The 20,701-nt window shown below is 39.0% G+C and overlaps 1 protein-coding gene across 3 annotated transcripts in view; it reads left to right on the forward strand.

Annotated features, from left to right (window-relative positions):
- plcg1 (phospholipase C, gamma 1) overlaps positions 1 to 20,701 on the forward strand; it is a 193,499-nt gene that overhangs the window by 75,036 nt on the left and 97,762 nt on the right. For 2 of the 3 annotated variants that reach the window (XM_059980817.1, XM_059980816.1), the window contains exon 3: positions 1,316 to 1,409. In XM_059980817.1, coding sequence (XP_059836800.1) covers positions 1,316 to 1,409 — 94 coding nt within the window. Of the gene's footprint in view, positions 1 to 1,315; positions 1,410 to 17,350; positions 17,836 to 20,701 lie in introns of those variants that run through there. The other variant, XM_059980818.1, reaches the window with a different exon arrangement.

Below are 20,701 nucleotides of genomic sequence, written 5' to 3' on the forward strand. Positions count from 1 at the left end.
AGATTTGCTCGTCATGGTATCTGACTGGCAACTGAAAATCGATCCTGGCAAGAAGTTAAAATTGCCTGACTTAATCGCACCATTATCCCTGAGGCCTGACATGGTAATTCTGTCAGAAGCCTTAAAGCAGGTGGTCATGGTGGAGCTGACAGTGCCTTGGGAAGACTGGATTGAGGGGAGTGCTTGAATGTAAGAAAGCTACATGCCAGGAGCTGGTAGAGCAGTGCCAGAGACAGGGGTGGAGGGCATGATGTGAGCCTGTAGGCTTGGGGTTTAGAGTTTTGCTGGCTGGTAGCTGTGCAGAACCTGCTTCCTCCTTGGCAAAGAGCCATCGGAACCATCACAGAGGTTGCTGAGTGAGTCTCCGGATGCCTATGGATCGATAGGTGTGAGCTGTGGACCATTACGGATAGGAGACAAACCAGGGTCTGATCAACCCTGGGTCGCTTGGGTGAGGGTGTCTGATACTGGACGATCTGAAACTCCCGATGACCCCAGGCTACATCACTGATGATGTGTCCCAGCGCGTCCCAGGATGTACCTCAGCATCAAGTAGCATCATTTTTCCCTCAGGTATCGAGGTACAGGGAGAATCTTTATTTCGTATACCATCCACACAGATCATTTCAATGCATCAGTACGTTGAGGTAGTACGGGAGGAAATCAATAACAGAATACAGAGTAAAGTGTTGCAGTTACAAAGAAAGTGCAGTCCAGGCGGACAATAATGCACACAGTTGTGACGAGGTAGATTGTGAGGTGAAGTCTCCATCTTGTCGCACGTGAGGACTATCCAACGGTCTTACAATGGCAGGGTCGAGCTGTCCTAATTTTCAGCTTTTGTATCTTCCGCCCAGCAGAAGAGGGGAGAAGCCCCGATATCTGGGTTTAGTTGGGGTCATCGATTACTGTCCTGTTTCCGTTCTATGACTGTTTGTCTGGTGGCTCTGTGATGATCGAGAAGTGGTTTGGCAGAGAGGAGAGAATGGGGAGAGGGAATTGCCTCACCACTTGCAAACTCAGCAGCCTTTCAGTATCTTAATAGGAAATAAATGGCCCTTCCGAAGGCTGATGTAAAAAAAATCCCTTCACCGCCTATAACTGGTTCCAGATTTTCTATAATGTAATTGTGAATGACATTTATGCTCCATTAGAGGAGAAACGAGATACTGTAAAGGGAAATTCTATTCCAATATTAGATTGATTGGTGCTGGCTCTGTGTAGACACACTACCTATTTGCCACCAGCACCACGGGTTAGTTTTTGGGGATTGTTTAGACCCCTTCTCAAGCTTCCATCCTGATCTCTTTCACAGCTACTTCGGAAGAGGAGATGAACATGTGGATAACTGGTCTGAACTGGCTTTTGATGGACACTGTGAAATCACCGACGCCACTTCAGATAGAAAGGTAACAAAAGAAACCCTTCAGAATGACGACAGGGAGGCCACGTGTGGGTGTTAGTTTCCCACATTATTAGTGAGTCTGCTCTGTGGGGATACTCCATGCAGTTGAATATTCATGGAACTTGGAGTGTCTGTACTCAGTAACTTGATTATAAAATCTGATGGCAAACTGGGAGACCATCTAACCTATCGTCTCGTGATAGCCCTTTGAATGAGCCATTCCAACACTCCTCATTCTTCCCCCAAAATCTTTCTTTTCAGATTTTGCTGTGATTGTTATATTATTTTTCCTTTTAAGGAATTGAATGCCAAATATAATCCTCTGAGCAGAAAAATTGCACCATATCTCTGTTTTAAATGTGTTATCACTTATTTTTTAGACAATTTAGACCCATTCCTATATTCTCACACATCAGTAATTTCCCTCTTCACCCTTGCTGTCTGACCTGCTGTGTGTTTCTGCCATGCCTTAAAGGTGGCCCACTCCCAGACGATCACCGTCAGGAATGAGTTGAAATTGTACCCACCCCTTTTTCCGTATTGCAGTCTGCCTCCAGCATCTTTCACATACTTTATGGCCTGATTACATGCTTCATCCCCGAAGAAGCTGAGCGCTGATCCAGGGTCTCGGCCTGAAATGTCGACTCTTTATTCCTTTCCGTAGACGCCGCCTGACCTGATGAGTTCCTCCAGGATTGTGGGGGTGGGTCACAGCAGCACAGAGGTTTGCGCAGTGCTATGAAAGCGAAAGTGACCAGGGTTCAATTCCCAGAAGGGCCTGTTACCATGCAGTATCCCTAAGTTTTAAAAAAAAGTTCAACGTAAATTTAAGGCATGGCATGGTAGCATAGTGGTTCAGCCAACGATTTACGGTACCAGCAACCAGGGTTCAGTTCCTATTGCTATCTGTAAGGAGTTTGTGTGTTCTTCCTGTGACCCTGTGAGTTTCCTCTGGGTGCTCCAGTTTCCTCCCACAGTCCGAAGACGTAACAATTGCTAAATGAATTGCTCATTGTAAGTTGTCCTGTGATTAGGCCAGGGTTAAATTGGGGGTTGCTGGGCGGTACAGTTCGGGGGGCCAGGAGGGCCTCTTCCTTGCTGCATCTCAATAAAAAAATAAAAAAATAAATGTACGTTTGTTGCTCTGTCTCTTTCCAGCTTCTGCAGAATCTCTTGTCTTTGTGACTTACCCAAAATTAGGTCTTTTTATGGGTTGGGCGTTTAAACTGACGAAAGTAGAATTTTCTTTCGTACAGAGCTAGTTGGATCTCTGGAATTCTCAGCAGCTGATGGAAGTTGGGTCTTTGGAAGTCTTTAGAATGGAGCTGGGATAGAGTACATATATATATAGTTAGGGTGCCTAAGACTTTTGCACAATACTGTAGTAATTTTATGTATTGCGCTCCACTGCTGCCACTAAAACAACAAATTTCACGGCATATGTGAGCAATGATAAACCTGTTTCTTTTGTTTTTAATTATTTATTTATTAGATTTTAGAAATTACAAAGAATAAATGTGATGATAAAATAGTAAGAAAAATAATATTAACCCTCCCCCCCTCCCCCCCTCCCCTTAACCCTCCCCCCCCCCAACCCTTATCTAAAGAAAGGAAAACAAGGAAGGAAGAGAAAGATTGCCTGGATATCGGAGGATCCCCTCTAATGCTCCATGGAGTTCAAAATAATTTTGATATTTATTTTTTACTTTCCCCAATTACTATAATTTTATCTTCAAAGGACCTATGTATTTAATCCTATCTTTTGTAAGTATGGGAACCAAATTTTCAAAAATATATCATATTCATTTCTTAGATTATACGTAATTTTTTCAAGTGGAATACAACTATGTATTTCATTATTCCAACGATCCGTAGATAAATATAGATCAGATTTCCAAGTAACTGCAATAAGTTTTTTGGCTACTGCCAATGCAATTTTTATAAATTTTTTCTGATACTTATTCAATTTAAGTTCCGGTACAATCCCTTCAATGTCTCCTAATAAAAATAATAGTGGACTATGTGGGAGTTGTACTCCAGTAATTTGTTCCAATAAAAGTCTTAAATTTATCCAAAATGGTTGGATTTTAAAACAAGACCAAGCAGAATGTAAAAAAGTACCAATTTCTTGATTACATCGAAAACATTGGTCAGACATATTTGAATTTAATCTATTTATTTTCTATGGTGTTATATATAATTGATGTAAAAAATTATATTGTATTAATCTAAATCGAACATTTATTGTATTTCTCATACTATCAGAACATAATCTTGACCAGTTTTTTCCATCAATTTTAACATTCAAATCAGATTCCCATTTTTGTCTTGATTTATGAATTCCTGATTTAATTGTCTAATTTTGAATCAAATTATACGTACAAGATGTAAATGTTTTAATTTTTCCTTTCTGAATAATATTTTATCATGTGCATCAGCCAAGTTCAAAAAAACTTCTTGTATAAATCTTGCATCATTTTCATTTGGTGCATAAAAGTCCATAATTCTGAAAAAATTTGACAATGTGTAATCACATATCTCCCCCCAGAATCAATTATTACATTTTGTATTTTAATTGGTAAAGATTTATTAACCAAAATTGCAACTCCTCTCGATTTTGAATTAAATGAAGCTGCAATAACATTTCCAACCCAATCTCTCTTTAATTTCTTATGTTCTGTTTCTGTTAAATGTGTTTCTTGTAAAAAAGCTATATCTCCTTTCATTTTCTTAATATATGTTAAAACTCTTTTTCTTTTCACAGGTCCATTAAATTCCATTAACATTAAAACTTAAAAAATTAAGTAAATTAATCATTCATAATACCTTGGGAACTCTTTAAAATTCTCCATGTTGCTATGAGTCTCTCCCCAACCATCCAGGCAAAAAAGAAGTAAAATAGAAGAAAGATAACTAATATATAAGAAAAAAAACAAAATACCCTCCCACTAATGTTGCGAATAAAAACAACACAACATTACCCTCCCCTCCCTTTTACGGGTCATGGCAATCACCATGATTGTACACGTGAAACTCGCAGCCATCGATCAGGAGCTCCTCCAGCTCCCCCGCAAAAAAAAAATATATTAGTGAAGAAAAGAAAGAAAATAATTAATGTCTCTATTCCCAATTAATACTCCTCGACTATTCTTTTTTCCTTATAAATGTCCATCAAGTCCAACCTTGTTTCAGTCTTCGTCATTAGTCCATTTCATTTCTATAATTCTTTACTCCTCTTCATGGACATCAGGTAATTCTTGTACAAATTTCTCCACTTTCCAGTAGTCAACAAAGAAACTTCTTTCTCCATTATCCAGGAAAATTATCAATTTTGCTGGGTAGCGCAATAAAATTTTATAGCCCTTTTCCCATAAAGATTTTTTCACTGGATTAAATTCCTTCCGCCTCTTCAGAAGATCGTAACTTATGTCTGGATAAAAAAAACTCTTTTCCCTTCCATTATCAATGGCCCATTTCTCTCTTTAGCACCTTGAGTAGCTGCCTTCAAGATCATTTCTTTATCTTGGTACCTTAAGCATTTTATCAAAATTGATCTTGGATTTTGATCCTGTTGAGGTCTTGGCCTTAAAGCTCTGTGTGCTCTTTCAATTTCAATTACTTGACTTCCTTCTTTAATTTCCAAAATTTTCGGAATCCATTCTTGAAAGAATTTTATTGGATTTTCTCCCTCTGTACCTTCCATAGGACCAACAATTTTAATATTATTTCGTCTATTAGAGTTCTCAAGTGCATCCATTTTTTCCATCATCCGTTTTCTTTCTATTGTCCAGGCAAGATTATTGACTTATATCTTATCTATTCCTTCAGTGTTTTCTTCCACTTTTACTTCCATCTCTTTAACTTTATTATCTATCTTCTTTTGTTTTTCCACCACATTATCGAGTGTATTCTGCATCCTTCTTATATCTGTTCTTATAGCTTTTAATTCATTCGTCATATATATCAGGATATCTTTTATGTCTCCTTTAATCTCTTCCTTCTTTTCCTCTTCATCTTCCTCTGAATTTCCCAAAGAGTCTGTTTCTACTTCCGATTCACTTCCAATTTCACTTCCAGCCGTAGTTGAGATTTGTAGTTTTGTTAATATCTGTTCATGCATACTTTCGCGCATGCATTGTTCTTGCCGTTTCTTCTTAGAGACCGCCGACATTGCTGCAACTTCCTGTCCCGCATCATCAGAAGTGCCATGCACTTCTCCGGGAGGAGATCCAACTTGAGTCCGAGGCTTTGCCGGGACGGTTAGGCCTTTTTTCCCGCCAATTTGCGCAGTCTTCGAAGTAGTAGCTTTCTTCTGTTTCGGTTTAGGAGCCACATCAAAAGATAATCCTGAGTTGCTTATAAATAGTTTCTAGTAGGTATTTGTTAATTCTTCTTCATTTAAACCCTATTTCATTACTTTTTACGAGGGAGCTGGATTCCCAACGTCTCGATCCTACGTCATCATGTGACACCCCCCCCATAAACCTGCTTCTGATATGGGTCTCTGTTGTAGACTGAGAATGGGAACGGGGCAGGGAGAAGGGGATCGTGGTTGAGGAGAGGGGAGGGGTCTGGTGGCACCCGTGAGACATCGTGTAATAATCAATAAACCAATTCTTTGGAATCAATTGACCTTCCCTGGTGTCTCAGGGCTGGGTGCGTCTGCACCCGCACCACACCTCGCCCAGGCACACCTTTTCTGCCACCTGTCCCACACCCCTCCTGTGACACTCCACCCTCACCATTCCCAACATCCTTTGCCAGACTTACAGACTCACTGTCCACTCCACATTGACAAATACAGTGCTGTGCAGAAGTCTCAGGTGCTCTGGCTATACATACATGCCTAAGACTTTTGCACAGTACTCTCTCTGATAGATATTTAGCTGGATAAATATCAAGGAATAGGGAGGTATGGAAAAATGGCACAGAAGACGAGCTGAGGCCCATAAAAATTGTAAATACAAACAGAAACTGGAAATCCAGGGTAACACACACATAAAATGTTGGAGGAACTTCCATCAGGTCTTGGCCCAAAATGTTGATGGTTTATCCCTTTCCAGGGATGCTGCCTGACCTGCTGAGTTCCTCCAGCGTTTTGTGTCTGTTGCCTTCCTCTGTAGCTTCCCCCCCCCCCCCCATTTTCTTTCTTTCATGGCCTTCTGCCCACTCCTATCAGACTTTCCCCTTCTTCAGCCCTTTATCTTTTTCAACAATGAATTAAAAAAAAATTATATTGAGTTTTTAATGATTTTTAATGAAAGAAAGAAAAAAATTATCAACCCTTCCCCCCTCCCCCCTCCCCCCTAACAATCCCTATAGAAAGAAAGAAAAAGAAGAAAGAAAGAATGCCTGGATATCGGGAGATCCCCACATGCTCCATGGAGTTCGTAATAGCTTTAGTATATATATTTATTTATTTCCCCAAATAACCAGTAATTTTATCTTCAGAGCACCTATATATTTAGTCCTATCTTTTGTAAATAAAGGCACCAAATTTTCAGAAATGTTTCATATTTATCTCTTAAATTATAAGTAATTTTTTCAAGTGGAATACAGCTAAAGATTTTGTTCTTCCAACGATCTATACTTAAGTATGAATCCGATTTCCAAGTAACTGCAATAGCCTTTTTGGCTACTGCCAATGCAATTTTTATGAATTCTTTCTGATATTTATTCAATTTTGGTTTCGGTTTTATCCCTTCAATATCGCCTAGTAAAAATATATTGGGTTATGTGGAAATTGTGTTCCAATAATTTGTTCCAGTAAAACTCTTAAATTTGTCCAAAAAGGTTGAATTTTAAAACAAGACCAAGTAGAATGTAAAAAAGTATCGACTTCTTGATTACATCGGAAGCATTGATCAGATAAATTTGGGTTTAATTTATTTTTTGTGGTGTAATATAAAATTGATGTTAAAAATTATATTGCACTAATCTTAACCGGACATTTGTTGTATTTGTCATACTGTCAAGACATAATCTTGACCAACTTGTTTCTTCAATTTTAATATTCCAAGTCAGTTTCCCATTTTTGTCTTGACTTATGAATTCCTTGTTTAATTGTCTGTTTTTGAATCAAACTATACATACAAGAAATAATTTTTTTAATTTTTCCTTTTTGAATTAAAGTTTCTATTTCATTAGGTTTCAGCAATAAACTGGGTCAAACAATGTTATCTCTTAAATAAGCCCTTAATTGAAAATAACAAAAAAGAGTGTAGTTTGATATTTTGTATTTATTATTTAATTGATCAAATGACATTAATATACCTCCTTCAAAACAGTCTGCTATATATCTAATCCCTTTTTGAAACCAGTTGTATAAAAGTTGGTTATCCATTGTAAAAGGAATAAGTTTATTTTGAATTAAAGGTCTCTTTGCTAATAAAGATTTCCTTATCTCATCGTCAACATTTATCTTATTCCATAAATCAATCATATGTTTTAATATAGGAGATTCTTTCTTTTCTCATATCCATTTAGATTCCCACTTAAGTATAAAATCTTCTGGTATATTTTCTCCTATTTTATCTAGTTCTATTCTAATTCATGCTGATTTATCTTCATCAAAAAAAATGCAATAAATCTAAGTTGATTTGCTTTATAATAATTCTTAAAAGTTTGGAAGTTGTAACCCTCCTAGATCAAATTTCCATGTCAATTTTTCCAATGATATTCTTGACATCTTACCTTTCCAAAGGAACTTCCTCATACATTTATTTAATTCTTGAAAAAACTTCTGGGGTAGGTGTATTGGTAATGTTTGGAATAAATATTGTAATCTAGGGAATATATTCATTTTTACAGCATTTACTCTGCCTACTAATGTTATTGGTAACATCATCCATTTATCAAGATCTTCTTGAATTTTTTTCAATAATGGTAAATAATTTAATTTATATAAATTATTTATATCATTATCAACTCTTATACCTAAATATTTTATACCATTTATTGGCCATCTAAATTGAGTTATTAATTGACATTGACTATAATCTCCTTTAGTAAGAGGTAGAATTTCACTTTTATCCCAATTTATTTTGTACCCCTGTAGCGGTGTGCTACACGCAGCGCTAAAATTACGACACGGAGTCGGTAACTGCAGTAGAAGGAAAAAACTTTATTCGAAATCTTCAGCCTCACTTTTAAGCCTCCCTCAACCTGCCCCCCATGGCGCAGAGGCTCCAAAGCTCTGTGCTCGCAAACCCCCGTAGGCTATCTAATTGTGAGCCGGTTCGGATGTGCCAGGAAATGGGTCGCCACACCCTGATATTTTCCCATATTCTTCCAATCTAGAAGATAATTTACACAACGAATGCAATGGGTTAGTTAGATGAATCAGAACATCAGCAAATAAGTTAATCTTATATTTCTCCTGATTAACTTTGAAACCCATAATATCTGGGTCAGTTCTAATTAATTCAGCTAATGGTTCTATCGCCAACACAAATAAAGCAGGTGATAACGGACAACCTTGTCTAGTTGACCTTGTTAACTGAAATGATGTTGAAATTTGACCATTTGTCACTAGTTTAGCTTTGGGATTAGTATTTAAGGTTTTAATCCATTTTATAAAGGATACTCCTAATCCATATTTTTCCAATACTTTAAATAAAAAATCCCATTCCAATCTATCAAATGCTTTTTCTGCATCTAAAGCAACTGCCACATTCATTTCCTCCCTCTTTTGTGCCAAATGAATTATACTAAGTAACTGAGTTACATTATCTGCCGATTGTCTATTTTTGATAAATCCTGTTTGATCCATATGTATTAATTTTGGTAAGTATTTAGATAATCTACTAGATAAAATTTTTGCTATTATTTTATAATCAGTGTTTAACAAAGAATAGTTGTATATGATGTTGGCTTTAAAAGATCTCTATCTTTTTTTGGCAATACTATTAAAATAGCTGTCAAAAAAGGATTCTAGAAGTTTATGCTTTCTTTCCGCTTGGTGTATTAACTCCATAAAAGGAGGAATTAGTAAATCTTTAAACTTTTGTAAAATTTGGGCGAAAAACCATCTTCTCCTGGGGAGTTATTACTCTGAAGTGATCCTGGAGCTTCTTCGACCTCTTTTAATGTAAAAGGCACATCTAATCCCTTCTGTTCTTCCGAATCCAATTTTGGAAGAGTTATTTGTGATAAAAACCTTTCTATCTCGACATTATCATTTTGTGATTCTAATTGATACAGTTCAGAATAAAAATTCTTAAAAGTTTCATTCATTTCTAAAGGTTTATAAGTAATTTTATTTACACTTGTTCTAATTACATTTATCGTTTTGGAAGTCTGGTCTGTTTTTAACTGCCAAGCAAGAATCTTGTGTGATCTCTCACCTAGTTCGTAATATCTCTGTTTAGTTCTCATAATTGCTTTTTCTGTTCGATATGTTTGAAGTGTATTATATTGTAACTTCTTGTTAACAAGTTGTCTTCGTTTTTCTTCTGTCATATATCTTTGAGATTCTTTTTCTAATTTTGTAATCTCTTTTTCCAATTGATCTGTTTCTACCATATATTCCTTCTTAATTTTAGGTGTAACTTATTATCTGGCCTCTCAAATATGCCTTCATTGCTTCCCACAATATAAATTTATCATCAACTGAATGTGAATTTGTATCTTAAAAAAAAACTGAATCTGCTTTTTCATAAAATCACAAAAATCTTGACGTTTTAATAATATTGAATTAAATCTCCATCTGTAAATTGATTCCTCTTTATCCATCATTATCATTGTCATTATCAAGGGGGAATGATCTGACAATATTCTTGCTTTATATTCCATATTTTTCACTCTGTCTTGAATATTCATTGATAATAGGAAAAAATCTATCCTTAATTAAGTTTTGTGTCTGTTTGAATAAAATGAATAATCTCTTTCTTTTGGATTAATTCTTCTCCATATATCAATCAAATTTAAATCTTTCATCAGTGATAAAGTTAATTTTGCTACTTTTGATTTTATAACAATCTTTGTTGATCTATCTAAAACTGGGTCTAGACAAAAGTTAAAATCCACCTATTAATATTTCGTCATGTGCGTCAGCCAAATTCAAAAAGGCCTCTTGTATAAATTTTACATCATTTTCATTTGGTGCATAAATATTCATAAGTCCATAGTTCTGAAAAAAATTGACAATGTATAATTACATATCTTCCCACCGAATCAATTAATACATTTTGTATTTTAATTGGTAAAGTTTTATTAACCAAAATTGCAACTCCCCTTGCCTTTGAATTAAATGGAGCTGCAATAACATTTCCGACCCAATCTCTTTTTAATTTCTGATGTTCTATCTCTGTTAAGTGTGTTTCTTGTAAAAAAAAGCTATATCTATTTTCATTTTCTTAATGTATGTTAAAATTCTTTTTCTTTTCACCGGTCCATTAAGCCCACTAACATTAAAACGTAAAAAATTCAGTAAATTAGTCATTATTTTTAATAGGGTTACTCCAATCAATAATAATACCTAATCTTTCAGCTTTCGTAGTACCTTGGAGAATGTTTTTAAAATTCTCCGTGTTGCTATGTGTCTCCCCCCACCGGTCATCCAGGCAAAGAAAGAACGATAGAAGAAAAATAGATTATAAAGAAAAAAGTAACAAAATACCCCCCCTACAAATGTTGTGGATTAAAAAAAACAACATTACCCCCCTCCGTTGTACGGGTCATGGCAATCGCCATGATTACTCACGTGAATCCCATAGCAATCGATCCGAAGTTCCCCCAGCTCCCCTGTAACATAAAAAGGTATATATACGAGAAGGAAAAAAAATGTCACTACTCTCAATTAATATTTCTCAAATTTTTACCGTTCTCCCCATGTATCATATAATTAAGAATATATTTAAATATTCTTTTGTCCTTAAATGTCTATCAATTCCATTCACTGTCCCTGTCTTCATCTTTAATCCGTTTCACTTTTAAATCTTTGGCTGTGGTTAGCGAATATTTGGGAGTTTTTGTGCAAGCTCTTCTGCTTACCGATAATCAGTAAAAAAAAATCTTCTTTTTCCGTCATCCAAAAAAATTATCAGGGTTGCCGAGTGACGCATTATAAATTTATAACCCTTTTCCCATAAAACTTTTTTCGCTGGGTTAAATTCCTTCTTTCTCTTCAGAAGGCCATAACTTATATCAGGATAGAAAAGAACTGTTTTCCCTTCTATCATCAATGGCTCGTTTCTCTTTTTGGCACATTGGGCAGCCGCCTTCAGGATCTTTTCTTTATCTTGATATCTTAAGCATCTTATCAAGATTGATCGTGGGTTTTGATGAGGTCTTGGTCTTAAGGCTCCGTGAGACCTTTCATTTTCAATTAACTGAGTTCCTTCTTCCATTTCCAAGTTTTCCGGGATCCATTTTTGAAGAAAATTTATTGGATCCTTTCCCTCTATACCTCCTTCAAGTCCAACAATCTTAATATTATTTTGTCTACTAAAATTTTCAAGCACATCCACTTTTTCCAACAACTGTTTTCTTTCTGATGTCCAGGCAGAAATATTGTCTTCCATTTTATTCATTCTTTCAATGATGTCTCCTGTTGTTTCTTCCAAGTCTTTAATTTTCTTATCCATTTTCTCCTGTTTTTTCATCATTTTGTCAAACATAATCTTCATATTTTTAATATCTTTTTTATCTTTAATGCTTTTAATTCATGCATTATTTGCACCAAAGATTTTCCTATGTCTCCAGAAAAACTTTTACCTTCATCTTCGTCTGATTTATCCAGAGAATCTGTATCTGCCTCAGATTCACCTTCACTTCCAGTTCCGATCGTAGCTGGGATTTGTAGTTCAGGTTGCTCATGTTTGCGCATGCCCCTTCCTTCACGCATGCGCAATTCTTGTTGCTCTTTTTCTTTGGAGACGGTTGATGTTGCCGTAGTTTCCTGTTCTGTATCGCCGGAGGTAAAATGCACTGGAGCCCGCGGCTCCTTCATGGCGGCGGGCCTCGATTCTTTTCCAACTTGTGCTATCTTCATGGTAGTAGTTCTCTTTTGCTTCTGCTTATGAGACATATTTTGGAACAATCCTGAGTAGTTTATAAGTAACTTTTAGAAAGTATTTACTAACTTTTCTTCACTTAAACATTAATTTACTGATTTTTTACGGGAGAGCCGGATTTCCACGTCTCGATCCTACGTCATCACGTGATGTCCCCCCAACAATCAACTTTGTAGATCTTTCGTTCAGCCACTTCCCCCTCTCTTGGTTTCACCTATCCCCTACCACCTTGTACTTCTTCCTACTCTTCCTCCCAACCTCTTTCTTTCCAGTCCTGATGAGGGGTTTCGGCCCGAAACGTCAACTGTTTACTCTTTTCCATGGATGCTGCCTGGCCTGCTGAGTTCCTCCAGCATTTTGTGTGTGTTGTTATTAACACAGCCTGTTGTGTCTATACATACCTAGTTAGGCATGCTAAAATAAAACCTGATTTTTCAGATCTGACCCACCCTACAAAAGGATTCTGCACCACTCCCTTCCCAAATTGCAAACAATTTTGGGGTGGCAAAACTAATCCAAAATCAAAACAAAATGATTGCTGCTAGCCTGTGACCTTCATGGTGTTGTTATACTTGTATGATTTGCCCTCAGTTCCAATGAAGTGATTATTCCAAAGAGTCTAATCCTTAATTTTGATCCTTTATTGGCAATTAGCAAACCTACAGTGTTGAAGTGATGATCTTGAAGCATTATTCAAGCTGAGCATTATTCAGCGATATTAAGTGGTCAGCTAAGATATGACCTCCACCAGTCCTAAGCTACAAACTGCTCCCAAATAAGCCAGGATACGGAACTTATTCCCTCCACTTTTACTGTGACCTCACTCGCGTGACTAGTTACCATAATGAATGCACACCACAGAATTCAGAACAAATAGAGAACAGATGCTTATCTCCTACAAATTGTTTGGTGGTTAGTATTGGTTTATTATTGTCACATGTACCATGATAGAGTGAAAACTTGTTTACCCTCAGAAAGCTATTTGAGTTGGAAGAGATGACCGAAATGAAAAGAACCACAGATGCTGAAAACCGGAGGTAAAAATGGAATAATTGCAGGAAAATTCCACAGGTCAGGCAGCACCTGGGAAAGTGAAACAACATTGATGTTTCACTTCTGACAAAGGGTCTTTGATCTGAAATGTTGACTTGGCTGCTGCCTAATCTGCTCATTATCTTGGATTTGGATAGCTAAGAGATCAGAATGAGGATCAGTGTTTGAAAATCAGAATCAGGTTTCATATTAGTCACATACATCTGGAAAATTTTGATTTGCGGCAGCATTACAGGTGCAATACATAAAAGAACTATAAATTACAATAATAAGTACAGAAAAATAAATAAGGCATGCAAAAAGAGGGAATGCCCTGGGTGAAGGTGGTCCTTAATGACAGATGCCACTTTTTTGAGGCATCGCCTTTTCAAGATGTCCTCGTAGGCTAGTGCCCATGATGGAGCTGGCTGAGTTTACAACCCTTTTCAGCCTTTCCTGAGCCTGTGCAGTGACCACTCCATACCAGACGGTGGTGCTGCCAGCTAGAATGCTCTCCGTGGCTCACCAGTAGAAATTTATCATCGTTTATGTATAACGAGGCTGATGTCACCAGTAATTCCTGCCGGCCTTTTAATTTTGATAGCTGCCTTGGGAAGCATTCATGACAGAGCATGTTTACAGTGCAATTCCAATGATAACATTTGGCAAAGGATTGAAGTACAAAGATAGGGACAAGGGAATCTGACTTCAAAATGGGACTGGAATTGTTCATACTTTCAAGTCTGATTATTCCAAGTATAATCGCAGTTCATCTGAATATTACAGCTGTCCTTGATCTTGGCAGATCACAAATGCAGTGAATTTTCTAAAAGATTAATTCATGTTTTCCCCTTTTTTAAACTTACTTATTTCCCTTTCTCACTTTCCTTCTCTCCCTTTTACTTCCCCCCTCCCACTTCTGTTTGTATCCAATCAAATCAAGTTTAATTGTCATTCAAACCAAACATGGATACGGCCGAATGAGACAGCATTCCTCTGGGGGCAGGGTATGAAAACATACATGCACATTGGCAATAGTGAGAAAGGAGGCACAAGGAACATTTTTAGTACAAGACCCTGAGCAACAAGTCCTGAAAGTTCATGGTTCCTGCAGTCCAGTCTGTAATTCCACCGGTCCTACACTGGAGGGCAGCACTGGTGGGGAGAGTCTACCCCCAACCCAGCACGGGCGCCATGCTACAACATAAGCCCGTGGCTTGAGGCCAAGTCCTCACTACAACCAAGGCGACACTGCTGCCTCGCCGCCTGTCTCACCACCAAACAAAGGACCCAGGCCTGCAGCAATCAATGCCCAACAGGGTCTTGGGCTCGCAGAAGAATGTGCAAGACAGCCACTCATGGCTTCACTACATGCTACCAATTCGTGCCAACTTGAAGGCACCACCTTCAGTGCCCCCAAGTAGTAGGCAGCAGCACAGTCTGCACCCAGTTCAGCTCTCCTAAACCCAATATGGCTCCTCCTGTGGCCTGATGGCCCAACTCGAATCCCTTAGCCTGCCTGGCGTGACTTGCTTCCCTTGACCAGGCGGCAAATGGTGAGGAAGGCAAATGCGATTTTCGCATTCATTTCAAAAGGACGATAATATGAAAGCAAGGATGTAGTGCTGAGACTTTATAAAGCATTGGTGAGGCCTCACTTGGAGTATTGCGAGCAGGTTTGGGCCTCTTATCTAGGAAAGAATTTGTTGACATTGAAAAGGGTTCATGGAAATCTTTCTGGGATTGAAAGGCTTGTCATATAAAGAGTGTTTGATGACTCTGGGGCCTTTATTCACAGGAATAAAGAATGAGGAGTGACCTCATTGAAACTTATCAAATGTTGAAAGGCCTCAATTAAGTGGATGTGGAGAGGATGTTTCCTATGGTGGGGGAGTGTAAGACCAGAGGTTACAGCCTCAGAATAGAGGGAGTCCTTTTAGGACAGAGATGAGAAGGAATTTCTTGAGCCAGAGAGAGGTGAATGTGGAATTTATTGCCACAGGCAGCTGTGGAGGCCAAGTCTTTACGTATATTAAGACAGAGGTTGATAGATTCTTGATTAATCTGGGCATAAAGGGATACAGGGAGAAGGCAGGAGATGGGAGCTGAGACAGAAATGTATCAGCCATGATGAAATGGTGGAGCAGACTTGATGGGTCATATGGCCTAATTCTCCTCCTATGTCTTATGGTCTAATATTGGGTATATTTCTGTAAAGAATTCTCGATCTGATTTGTTGAATATAGCCATATCATTTTTATTAATGAAACTTATTTATTAATAACAAATTAACATTAAAAATAACTGGATACTGTACATCTGAAAGAAAATGAAAAATGCTGGAAATATTCAGCAGGTCAGGCAGCATCTGCAGAAAGAGAAACAAAGTTAACACTTCAGTTTGAAGACCCTTCTTTAGAACTTGGAGAGAGAGAGTGAGGAGAGATGGATTTGAGAAAGAGACTGTCTCAGAAAGGAAACACAAGAGTTTCTGCAGATGCTGGAAATCCAGATTAGCCCACACAAAATGCTGGAGGCACTCAGCAAAGTGAGGCAGCATCCATGGAGAGAAATAGAGTTGTAGTTTTGGGCCGAGACCTTTCATCAGATCTGAATGAGGCAAGAGTTGCCATGAGGATGAGTTGTGGAAGAAATCATCCAAACACTGGGTTACACCGGAGCAGCTGATTGGTTAAATGTTAGGAACACTCAGCAAATCAGAATCAGGTTTAATATCACTGGTATATATTGTAAACTCTTGTTTTGTGGCAGTAGTACATTACAATATGTAATAGTTTCTTAAAAACTTATAATTACAATAAATATATTTTAAAAATTAAATTAAATACGTACTACAAAAAAGGAATATTGAGGTATTGCACATGGGTTCAATGTCCATTCAGAAATCGGATGATGGAGGGGAACCTATGATATTGAGTGTGTATCTTCTGGCTGCAGTACCACCTCTTTGATGGGAGCAATAGGATGAGGGCATGTCCTGGGTGAAGAGGGTCCTTAATGATGGATGGCGCCTTTTTCAGGCTGCATTTCCCATGGGTAAAGGAGCCCTAATGGTGAACATCTGGGCTGGGAGACCAAACGCAATTTGGGTGGTTGTTTAGTAGCACACCTGCATTTGTCTGTTGGTGTGACCCTGGGCTTCCTGTCACCTGCAATTCAATTCCCCATCTCACACACATTGTGGCCTATCTGTCTGTGGCTGTCAGCACTGTTACAGCAGTTAATGAAGGCATAGAGAGAGAGAGAGAGAGAGAAAGACAGACATACAGAGGGACAAAGAGAGAGAGACAGGAAGATAGTCAAGGACAGAGGGACAAGAGCAAAGAGACAGAGAGGGAGAGAGACTAGAGAGAGAGAGAAAGAAAGAGACAGGCAAAGAGATAGACAGAGACAAAAAGAGTGTGTGTGTGTGTGTGTGTGTGAGTGAGTGAGAGAGAGAGAGAGAGAGAGAGAGAAACAGGCCAAGAAAGAGACAGACAGACACAACGAGAGAGTGTGTGTGTGTGTGTGTGAGAGAGAGAGAGAGAGAGAGAGAGAGAGAGAAAACAACACAATTGGGAACATTAGTAGACCAATGAAGGAGTTCTTCAAGTAGGGCTTTGGAAGGGATAAGGTGGCATGCAACATGAAGAGCATTCACCATGTCCTCTTCTCATTGCTACCATCAGTATACTCATAATTCCTCCTTCTGATGGGTGAGGAACTTCAGGTTGAAGTTTTATCGTCGGAATAGGCAAACAGAGTATAAGTGCCATGAAAATGTGGCTTTTCTTGCAGAACATTTTAAAGATGAGATCGAATGTGAGATAACGTTAGCTTGAATTAACATAGATTAGCTAGTAATGAGATCCAGTACTCATTGTAAAACTGGGGAAAGGTCAGGAGAGATGAGGGTGAATGGGACGAACTTAGATGGGGATCTTAGTATGGATGAGCTGAGCTGTGGGGCTGGTTTCTGTGCTTTTGCCAAACAGTCACCCAATTTATGTTTGGTTTTAACAACCCAGTGCACTACTTGGTGGTGACCTCCTCTGCATAGGAAAAATGCTGCCTAATGTCACGTGGCCTGTTTTCAGCATTTTGTTCAATTTTATCAATCAAATTTGCAAATTCCATTCTACTGAGTGCCAAAGGTTTAAAAAGAAAGACCACCGTGTACAGCGGCCATCATCATAGTGGCTATTGTCGGAATGGACTGAGGCAGAGTGGGACGGCTTTGGCTCAATCAGGCTTCGGCGAGAACAGGCAGAGGCGAGGTTTGAACGGGGCACGACTGCGCAAGCACGTGAAAGTCGGACCTTGAGGCAGCGGGAGAATTTAAATAGCGAGCAGAGGCTGAGTACGAGCTTCACTCCAGGTGAGGTAAGGCTGGGTACGCTCCTTTAATTAATCTAATTAGATTAGGAGTAGGTAATGGAGGCAGCAGTCAGGGCAGTTGAGTGCTCCGTTTGCAGTCTGTGGGAAGTCACGGCGAACACAACTGTCCCTGATGACTACACCTGCAGAAGGTGCATCCAGCTGCAGCTCCTGACAAATCATGTTAGGGAACTGGAGCTGGAGCTGGATGAACTTCGGATCATTCGGGAGGCAGAGGCAGAAATAAACAGGATTTACAGGGGGGATAGTCACCCTAGGAGTCAGGAGACAGGTAGTTGGGTGACTGTCAGGAGAGGAAAGGGGAATAGACAGCAAGAGTCGAGCACCCTTGTGGCCGTTCCCATCAACAATAAGTATACCATTTTGGATACTGTTGGTGGGACGACCTACCAGGGACAAGTTGCAGTGGTTGTGTCTCTGGCACTGAGACTGGACCCTCAGCTCAGAGGGGAAGGAGGGAAAAGAGGAGAGCAGTAGTGATAGGAGATTCGATAGTTAGGGGGACAGATAAGAGGTTCTGTAGAACAGATCGAGAATCCTGGATGGTCTGTTGCCTCCCTGGTGCCAGGGTCCGCGATATCTCGGATCGGGTTCTCAGTATTCTCAAGAGGGAGGGTGAGCAGCCAGATGTCGTAGTCCATGTAGGGACCAATGACGTGGGTAGGAAGAGTGAGGAGATCCTGAAAGGTGAGTTTAGGGAGCTAGGTGTCAAGTTAAAGGACAGGACCTCCAGGATAGCAATCTCAGGATTGCTACCAGTGCCATGTGCAGGTGGGTTTAGAAATAGTAAGATAGTACAGATCAACACATGACTGAAGACATGGTGCAGGAGGGAGGGCTTCAGATTTATAGATAATTGGGCAGTTTTCCAGGGAATGTGGGACCTGTTCCGGCGGGACGGTTTACATCTGAACTGGAGGGGGATAAATATTCTTGCAGGAATGTGATAGGTCAGCTGACAGATGTATGTGTTGGGGAGCACTTTGGGTCCAGTGATCACAATAGCATTAGCTTCAATATAATTATGGAGAAGGACAGGACTGGACCTAGAGTTGAGATTTTTGATTGGAGAAAGGCTAACTTTGAGGAGATGCGAAGGGATTTAGAGAGAGTGGATTGGGTCAAGTTGTTTTATGGGAAGGATGTAATAGAGAAATGGAGGTCATTTAAGGGTGAAATTATGAGGGTACAGAATCTTTATGTTCCTGTTAGGTTGAAAGGAAAGGTTAAAGGTTTGAAAGCACCATGGTTTTCAAGGGATATTAGAAATTTGGTTGGGAAAAAGAGGGATGTCTACAATAGATATAGGCAGCATGGAGTAAAGGAATTGCTCGAGGAATATAAAGAATGTAAAAGGAATCTTAAGAAAGAGATTAGAACAGCTAAAAGAAGATACGAGGTTGGTTTGGCAAATAAGGTGAAAGTAAATCCGAAAGGTTTCTACAGTTATATTAAAAGCAAGAGGATAATGAGGGATAATATTGGCCCCTTAGAGAATCAGAGTGGTCAGCTATGTGTGGAGCCGAGGGAGATGGGAGAGATTTTGAACGATTTCTTCTCTTTGGTATTCACTAAGGAGAAGGATATTGAATTGTGTAAGGTGTGGGAAACAAGTAAGGAAGTTATGGAACCTATGACAATTAAAGAGGTGGAAGTACTGGCGCTTTTAAGAAATTTAAAAGTGGATAAATCTCCAGGTCCTGACAGGATATTCCCCAGGACCTTGAGGGAAGTTTGTGTAGAGATAGCAGGAGCTCTGACGGAGATCTTTAAGATGTCATTAGAAACGGGGATTGTGCCGGAGGATTGGCGTATTGCTCATGTGGTTCCATTGTTTAAAAAGGGTTCTAGAAGTAAGCCTAGCAATTATAGACCTGTCAGTTTGACATCGGTGGTGGGTAAATTAATGGAAAGTATTCTTAGAGATAGTATTAATAATTATCTGGATAGACAGGATCTGATTAGGAGTAGCCAGCATGGATTTGTGCGTAGAAGGTCATGTTTGACAAACCTTATTGAATTTTTTGAATAAGTTACGAGGAATGTTGACGAGGGTAAGGTAGTGGATGTAGTCTATATGGACTTCAGCAAAGCCTTTGACAAAGTTCCACATGGAAGGTTAGTTAAGAAGGTTCAGTTGTTAGGTATTAATGCTGGAGTAATAAAATGGATTCAACAGTGGCTAGATGGGAGATGCCAGAGAGTAGTGGTGGATAATTGTTTATCGGGATGGAGGCCGGTGACTAGCGGGGTGCCTCAGGGATCTGTTTTGGGCCCAATGTTGTTTGTAATATACATAAATGATCTGGATGATGGGGTGGTAAATTGGATTAGTAAGTATGCCGATGATACTAAGGTAGGAGGTGTTGTGGATAATGAGGTGGGTTTTCAAAGCTTGCAGGGAGATTTAGGCCGGTTAGAAGAATGGGCTGAACGTTGGCAGATGGAGTTTAATGCTGAGAAGTGTGAGGTTCTACATTTTGGCAGGAATAATCCAAATAGAACATACAGGGTAAATGGTAGGACATTGAGGAATGCAGAGGAACAGAGAGATCTAGGAATAACAGTGCATAGTTCCCTGAAGGTGGAGTCTCATGTAGATAGGGTGGTGAAGAAGGCTTTTGGAACGCTGGCCTTTATAAATCAAAGCATTGAGTACAGAAGTTGGGATGTAATGTTAAAATTGTACAAGGCATTGGTAAGGCCAAATTTGGAATATTGTGTGCAGTTCTGGTCACCGAATTATAGGAAAGATATCAATAAATTAGAGAGAGTGCAGAGACGATTTACTAGGATGTTACCTGGGTTTCAGCACTTAAGTTACAGAGAAAGGTTGAACAAGTTAGGTCTC

This window comes from Hypanus sabinus, chromosome 9, assembly GCF_030144855.1.
Source record: "Hypanus sabinus isolate sHypSab1 chromosome 9, sHypSab1.hap1, whole genome shotgun sequence".
Lineage (NCBI taxonomy): Eukaryota > Metazoa > Chordata > Chondrichthyes > Myliobatiformes > Dasyatidae > Hypanus > Hypanus sabinus.